At 34.6% G+C, this 8,840-nt stretch overlaps 1 protein-coding gene across 1 annotated transcript in view; it reads left to right on the plus strand.

The window, feature by feature from the left end:
• DNM1L (dynamin 1 like) overlaps positions 1–8,840 on the plus strand; it is a 54,970-nt gene that overhangs the window by 21,708 nt on the left and 24,422 nt on the right. The window contains exons 3-5 of the mRNA XM_023514713.1: positions 5,760–5,806; positions 6,209–6,280; positions 8,607–8,693. Of these exons, the coding sequence (XP_023370481.1) occupies positions 5,760–5,806; positions 6,209–6,280; positions 8,607–8,693 (206 nt within the window). The remainder of the gene's footprint in view (positions 1–5,759; positions 5,807–6,208; positions 6,281–8,606; positions 8,694–8,840) is intronic.

Here is an 8,840-nt window from a genome sequence, read left to right on the forward strand (position 1 = left end):
GGTGTACATGGCTGGCGCCTTAGCCATTTGAGCCATAGGCGCTGAGCCGTGTACCTGCTAATTTTGATTCTTTTGCCTTGTAGTGTAAGATGAATATTATTTATGGGAAGGGTTTTAATTATAAAATTATTATTTATTTTTATTGAGACAGTCTCTGTTGCCTAGGTTAGAGTGTGTAGCCTCATCATAGCTCACTGCTGTCTCATGCCTTTGCTCATGTGATCCTCCTGCCTCAGCCTTCCAAGTAGCTAGGACTACAGGCCTGTGCCACCACACCCTGCTAATTTTTTTTTTTTTTTTACTCAGTGCTGGTCTCGAACTCCTGGCCTCAGGTGATCCTTCTGCCTCTGCCTCCCAAAGTGTTAGGATTACAGGCGTCAGCCACTGCACCTGGCCTTCAATTTTTAAATTATTATTAGTTTACTTTCCTTCTCTTGCTAAGGTTTATCTGAATAGCACATACCGTTTTGATTTTTAAGTACCCTCCCACCCACCCTCATGTTCAGGATTAGTTTTCAGCTAAACTCAGGCTGTCTCTTTAATGGACTATATGAATAGTAAATATATAGGATTAAAATAAAAAACTATGCATTGTTGTTTTTAGCAGTTCTTTTTGGTTAAACTGAAATGTTTTAAGGAATGCTGTTTGTGACTATCAGATTTTAAGTTACTTATTAAATGTGTACACTACATTAATCATACTTATATTTGATGAGAGTAATGTATTTCATCTTCCTGTTTAGTTCAGTGTTTGGCTCAGACTTTCTGTCTTATTTATAAAAGTCTGTAAAATATCTCTAATTATTAAATTACTTTTGTAGCACAGAACCATGTCTGGTCTCATCTGCAGAGGCAGATGCAGTTTTCAATGCAGTTTTATTATACTTCTTATTTTCTGATTTAAGATGGGATGATAGCATTGATGAAATTGAAGTTACTTCAACTTCTTCACCTGATTTTTTTCTTTATTCATATAGGAGCTGTTGGTGGTGCTGACTTGATGATTTCTTTTTTAAAGGGAGAAAAACCTATAATGAGCATTTAGTATGACTCTAAAATGTTAACCACTGGGGCAAGTTAATGAAGTTGTAGATAGTAATATTTTTGGACAGACTGCTAGCAGATATGTGGGAACTTTTAAATTATATTATTTTTGATATGTTATTCATCACTTTGAATTTCTGTGATATTATTGAAATTCTGAAGCTGGAATTTAATCATTTTGGATTTCCCTGTGATTCAGCTCCAAATATATAGAATAACATTTTAAAAATTTCATCCCCACTAACTGATTTCATCAGATAACCCTTATCAAACACCTGAAATTAAGACTTTAAGAAACTGTATGGCATTAGGATTCTGTAACTTTTCATTTTCTTCAGTCACCTTGAAAGGGCAGATCCTGTTTCTCAGAAACTATTTGTAGATGTGGGCAGTGTTTCCTTAGATAAAATTTTGCTTGTTTGAAAAGGGTATGTACATTTCAGCTATGGAAGTGCCAGCTCCTTGGTATCTCTTTGCTTGTATATCTACTGTGTGTGTTGATGTCTCTTTTTGGTGGCCAGTCAGTAAATCTGCTTACTTCTTACCTGTATATACATACATATCTATCTATTTTATAAGCTTGGTGATTATTTTTTATATATAAATAAAACAAACTCACTTAAAATGACAGCTCAGCTACCTAGAACATAAAATAGATTTCATAAATTTAAGTACTAAATTTCTCATGTCTTATTCTAAGATAATTCCTTAGCCTCTCATCAGAGCCTCTTCATCCTTGGGATAAAAAATTTTAGCTCATCATAAATCACTGTAACCCAGAGGACATTAGAAAGCTGAAGCTGATAAACTATAGTTAGCTAGAAGAGCATGAACTACCTGACGGCCTGACGATGAAGAGAAAGGGAGGAAGATATAACCAGACAGCAAACTTTAAAAAAAGAAAAAAATTAGTCATTCCATTTCGTGTAGGGATTTATTGCCTATGAGAGCTTTCTTATGTAACAAAGGCCTAAATTATGAATGTGATTAAGAGTACAGTAGTACATTCTAAGATGATGTGGAGAACTGTAGTCTGTTTTAGATATGGGTCCATTAAAACGGACTAAAATAAGATATTTTAGTGTTTAATATGTATGATTGAATTATCAGGAAAATTTATTTAGCATGAGATTCTTTATTCTGCCAACTTTATGAGATAACTGAGGTGTCAATGTGTAGATTCATGGTGTTCTCACCTTGGCTCCGCCCCCACTTCTACCTATGTAAAAAAAGAAATTACATCCAATCCCTATTAAAAGCAAAACTAAGGCCAGGCACAGTGACTCGTACCTGTAATCTCAGCACTTTGGGAGGCTCGGGGGAGAGGTTTGCTTGAGGCCAGGAGTTCAAGACCAGCCTGGGCAACACAATGAGCCCCTCATCTCTACAAAAAATATAGCAGATACCTGTAGTCCCACCTGCTCTGGAAGCTGGGACAAGTGGATTGTTTGAGCCTGAGAGTACCAGGGTACAGTGAGCTATGATTGTGCCACTGTACTCACTCCAGCCTGAGCAATAGTAAGATACTGTCCCCCTGTACAAATAATTTTAAAAAAACTGTGTTTTAGAGTGAGAAAGTTATTTACTTTGAATTTTGAACTCCACTATTATCTTTCACATATTTGTAAAAAATCAGATTTTCTCAGATTTCCTCTTAGACAAAGTATATAAGTTGCATGCTGATTAAAGACTAAAATTATATATTAAATCTCTGAACAATGTCAGTAGAAACCTGAAAATTTATAAGAATAGAATTTATTTTGGGGAGAGAAAAGTTGTTGAACTAAAGCAAAAGTTTTTTTTGGTTGTTTTAAAAAATATAATATATATGCTTCATAGATTAATGCTTAAAAATCTGGGAATAATTTGAATATTACCACCCAGTTAAATTACTTGTAAAAGCATTAGTTGGTCCCAAATAGCAGTAAAATTATACGTAAGAATTAAAGGAAAATGGGCTTGGTATCTGTAGCACAGTGGTTATAGCGCTAGCCACGTACACTGAGGCTGGCAGGTTCAAACCTGGCCTTAGCCAGCTAAACAATGATGACAACTGCAACAAAAACAATAGCCGGGCATTGTCGGGGGCACCTGTAGTCCCAGTTACTTGGGGAGCTGAGGCAAGAGAATTGCTTAAGCCCAGGAGTTTGAGGTTACTGTGAGCTGTGATGCCTTAGCACTCTGCCGAGGGTGACATAGTGGGACTATGTCTCAAAAGAATTAAAGGAAAATGGTAGGATTAATCTTTCTGGGTAACAGGACGTGATACAAATAGTAGTCTCCCTTTGACTTGAATCTATGAAGATGAAGTTAACTTTCTGTGGTGTAATATTAAATTGCATACATATTTTGAAGAAAATACCCTTATAAAACTCAGTCTTAGCTAATAGGACAGATATGTGTATATATTTATTAACTCTTAAGATTTGAAAGATTATATTTAGTATACTTTGTAGATTCTTTGTTTTTAATCAGGCAATTTATCTTTTGACATAGTGGGTTATCAGATACCCCAGGCAAATTTTTGAATAGTGCATTAATTATAAACCATTTATATCTGAATTAGAAGCCATGGTGAGATAACTAATTATAACAGGAAATTTGTTTTCTAAAAATGTTTAAAATAAATTATGGCACACAATATACTTGGCTTCTATCACTTGAAACATTACAAACATCCCTCTGATTCAAGCTGTAAATTTTGAATAGTTGAATGCTATGTGCTTTTGGAATGTGATCGGGTTTCTGCACATTTGATTTTTTAAAAAGGTTTAAAATTTTAGGGATAAGCACTAAACTTAATCTGTGCTGTTTCTCTTTAAATACAGACCCTGCTTCATGGAAAAACTCAAGACACCTTTCTAAAGGTTTCCTGTATCCATTTGTTTTTGGCCCTTCTATTTCTTTTATGCCTGCATGTGTGCTTTTGTACTCTTACAGGCTGTGTGCATTTTTTTTCCTTCCATTTTTATTTGCCGATCCACATTGATTGCAGGTTTTAGTGGTTCTTGTTATTCTTTTTTTTTGGCATTGCATCAAAATGCAAGCTTTTTTGGTTGTGAATGTAATTTATTTTTATTTTTAAACACATGCTTATGAAGCTAGGCCTCTTTTACATAGTAGGGTAAATTAAAACCACTCCTTTAGTATGTAGTACCTGCCTTTGTGAGTTCTGTTCACCTAGATTACTCCAGTCCTCCATTGAGTCTTCTTGGAAGAAGGTATTAAGCTTCAAGTAGGTGAGCATTTTACTTGGAAAAAGGATCCAGTTTTATTTGCCTTTATTCCACCAAATAATTGATCCACCTTTTCCTCAATAAATGTTTATCCAAGTATCTTATAGTCATTTTTATTTTTATTTCAGATGGCCGATATACATTATTCCAATAATTTAATCATTAAATCATTTTAAACTTCTCTGAATTTGGCAAAAGCAAAAAAGCTGCGCTTAAGGGAGGTATAGTTAATTACCTTTGTATAATTAAACTCCCATTTTCTCTGGGATAAGCAGAACAAAACTTGCTCCCAAAGTTTTAGACCATTTCATACAGTGCAAAGGAAATATTTTCCTTTTTACAGCAAGTGCAAGAGGAACAGACCTATGATTGGAAGCAATGGAGAGTGGTAACTCCATACAACATATATACTAGGGCTTTTGGTTTTTTTCCCTTTGCCTCCATTTTCTTCTTTCATTTCTATCTTTAGTTCTAGGGGAAACATAGTCTTTATCTTGGGGAAAAATCACCTTTTAAAGTGTAAGCAAATTGGCTTGGTGCCCAGAGGGTGGTGGGTTTGAATCTGGCCTGGGCTAGCTAAACAATGACAACTGCAACGAAAAATAGCTGGGCGTTGTGGTGGGCGCCTGTAGTCCCAGCTACTAGGGAGGCTGAGGCAAGAGAATCGCTTATGCCCAAGAGTTTGAGGTTGCTGTGAGCTGTGATGCAACTGCACTCTACCTGGAATGACATAGTGAGACTCTGTCTCAAAAAAAAAAGAAAACAAGTGTATGCAAATTACAAAGCAGTTAGCTACAGGGTGGTGCCTGTGGCTCAAAAGGGTAGGGCGCCAATCCCGTATGCTGAAGGGGGTGGGTTCAAACCCAATCCCTGGCTAAAAAAAAAAAGGCAAAAAACCCCAAAGTGTTTAGCTACATAATACAGATAAGGCTTTTTTAAAGGGAACTGCAGATTGTGACTTTATAGGTAATCAATAGGAAACTAAATTTTTTAAAAAGCTGAAAAATTACCTGTTTCTCATGTTGTAATTTTTTACCTTGCATTATGTATGCAAATGTTACAAAAGCTTTTTGCATTGTCAACAGAATTCTTAGTTTTCCTTCTTAGCCATTAACTTAATTGAGTATGTTAATTAGAAAAATTGCTTTTATGTGTATGACATTTACAAAAAGGAATATACCTTTTACTATAATATAATTACATATAAAATGTGAACAGAAGTAAACAATTTATTTGTAAAATCTAACTTCAAATGGTGAGAAGACTGTGAGCTACTCTACTTAAAGTTAGTCATGTTTTTGAAATACATAATTTTTAGTATGAAAAATATAATTTAGCAGATCTTAAAACACTTGCTAACATATAGTTAATGGCAAAATAGAAACAAGTAACGATTTATTATGTTGCCTTTTTCAATTCCTAATCAAGGATAAAAAGTAATTTTCATAGTTTCCAATAAATGAGCTTTTCTTTTTCCAGGGGTGGATGCAGAAGAATGGGGTAAATTTCTTCACACCAAGAATAAGGTAATCACACATGAATATAATGAAGAAATAATGTGTTTAAAATAATATTTTATAGAAGTAGTTGGTAATTTAGTTTCTTATCATTGGCAATGTGTTATGTTATTTTGAAACAACTGTTCCTTGTAAAATAAATCTCATCTCAGTAACATTTCTAACCATAATAATTTGGAAAACACTTGATATTGAGCCCAATTCTAATGTGGTTATTAGTAACTGTTGTACAATCGGGTAGTTTTGCTCATAAAGCTATAAATCCTCAGCTCAGAAAAATATATGTATACATTAGAATTTGTTTACTAATTCTCTGAAGCAAATCCATACGCAAAATATACAGACACTCCCTCAATGTGAAAACTTTTGATCTTATTTTCAATATAATGCTTTTATTTCAATAATTTTTAGCTTTACACGGATTTTGATGAAATTCGACAAGAAATTGAAAATGAAACAGAAAGAATTTCCGGAAGTAATAAGGTAGGCATCTTTTTTGAGCTGGAAGGCACAACCTCAGTAAATGTATGTGATGTCAGTGATGAAGTGTTGCATATATCACGTGGCATTGTGAATTCATAATCTTGGTCTTTGAAACAAATACATTCAGAAAGATGTAGAAACTTTGCTTAGAACCCCTTTCGTTTCTTACAGTTTTTAAAATGTATCAAATATTTCAGTTAGGTTTTTATTCTTAATCTTCTTATGTACATATAACCTAATATAATTATTCTACTTAATATTGCTACAGTAGGTTATCTTTTTCTGATGGATTAACTCAGGCAGCATTATATAACTTATGAGATACACATATTTTGAAGAGTTCTTACCTGAATAAGGCTAGATGTATTTATGAAAACAAAGTGAAAAATTAGGCATTCTTCTTTAGTTAATATGAAAAGTAATGTTAGCAACTGATTACCTTTTATTTTAAGATTATGAGAATTTAAAATCATTTAGGTGTCTAAGATACTGTTAATCTGGACACCAGGCACTATCCCTGCTTTGCCTAATTCCTTGTTTTCTGTCTTCTTTCTTTATTCCTACAACTCTTCTCTTTATATCTTAAGTATATATTTCTTTAAATTTACATTCCCTTTTCTTTTTGTGTGTACTTCCATTTATCCAGAGACACATTTAATCCCACAAGTAGGTTCTAGCTTAGTGCTAATATTCAACAAATATTTATTGAGCCCTTGTATCTGTCAGGCATGTGCTACAGAGGTTGTTTCCTGACAGATGGGCATTTTTGGAGCCATGTTAAGTATTTGTGCCTATTTAAGGTATCTGTCTGTGTTTTAGTAACTGAGCTTTGGTCATCATTGAACTCTAGGCTAGTAAACTTTGAGTTACTGCTACTTCCCTGAATTTCTAATAACTCTGTTGTGTAAAAGGGGTAGTAGTGGCCAGAAACTAGATTAGTTTGTCCTCAGTCCTATGATTATATTAGAGATAATACTGGCTTTTTTTTTTTTTTTGCAGTTTTTTGCTGGGGGTGGGATTGAACCCGCCACCTCTGGTATATGGGGCCAGTGCCCTACTCCTTTGAGCCATAGGAGCCACCCAGTACTGGCTTTTTAAATGTTACTAGTCATAACTCGACTCTGAATTGTCTCTCCTGCAATCACCATGTATTTACTGAACTCAGCAACTAGTGGCAGTTTTACACGGTACCAGAATTTAAAGAGATGATGATGATTCAGAAATGAAGTTTAGTTACATTAAATGGAATGTCTTTAAAGATCGAGTCTCTCTATACCCATACAATGTTTAATTCTCATATTAACCTCCACCAAAAAAGATGTTTAATTTATGCTAAGGATATAATTTACTTACCTAGCAGCTTTTCATCCATAGCATCTAAATGATAAAAAGTCCCCCAACCCCAAATCTCTTCTTTCCTAAATCATGTTTGTAATGAAGTAAACAGTACTTCTGTCTTAAGTAATTTTGTATGTCTGATTGTATAAATGGTTTCATATGCCTAATATAAAGCTCTGAAGTATTTAAGATACAGGGACTGGAATTATAAAGGCATTTGGGTATAGCTTTGTATTGGACATGGTAGGAGAATTCCATGGCAATAAAGATCCTGAGAGATATACAGTCTAGGTAGGAAACTCCAAATATCAACATGTAATGGTTCCGGAACACTGGTGTGTTTGTTTGTTTGTTTATTTATTTATTTTGAGACAGTCTTACTATGTCGCCCTTGGTAGAGGGCTGTGGCATCACAGCTCACAGCAACCTCAAACTCTTGGGCTTAAGCAGTTCTCTTGCCTCAGCTTCCAAGTAGCTGGGACTACGGGCACCTGCCACAGTGCCTGACTATTTTTTTGTTTTGACTGTCATTGTTTTTTAGCAGGCCAGGCAGGTTTGAACTGAACCTACCAGCCCTGGTGTATGTGGCTAACACTGAGCTACAGGCGCCGAGCCATATGCCTCACTCTTTAAACGCATAAACTTGAATAGTGAGGAATACATTTTTCTTTTGTTTAGCTGCTCAGTCTATTAAACATACTTAAGAAGTGGTATATGCCCAGAATCAAGAGAAAAGAATATGAAATAATACAGGGGAAGTAAATTACAGTATAGGGATAGATAGAATTATAACCTGTCATGGCTGGCCACCTTATTCCCCATGTGTTTCATCAGGTTTTGAATACTGAAAGTTGTAGGGATCATAGATTAATTCATATTTAAAAGCCCCCTAGTATCTATTTACTTGAAATGAAGTTTACTGTAGCATTTCATATTTAACTGAATTTTCAATGTAATTTTAATATATTATTTTAAAACGTATTTCTAGGGAGTAAGCCCTGAACCAATTCATCTGAAGATTTTTTCACCCAGTGTTGTCAATTTGACACTCGTGGATTTGCCAGGAATGACCAAGGTAAGGAGTAGTTGTTATTCATTGTGGATTTTGTTATGCTGTTTTCATTTGAACAAATATGGTTCTTCCTTGACATCCCATATAATAAATATCAGCTTCTTTTTGTAATCACACTCTATCTTTAGCAGCATTTGTTACTGTTGAGCT

This window comes from Otolemur garnettii, unplaced genomic scaffold, assembly GCF_000181295.1.
Source record: "Otolemur garnettii isolate 467f Iridium unplaced genomic scaffold, OtoGar3 scaffold00057, whole genome shotgun sequence".
In the NCBI taxonomy this organism is placed as follows: Eukaryota; Metazoa; Chordata; class Mammalia; order Primates; family Galagidae; genus Otolemur; species Otolemur garnettii.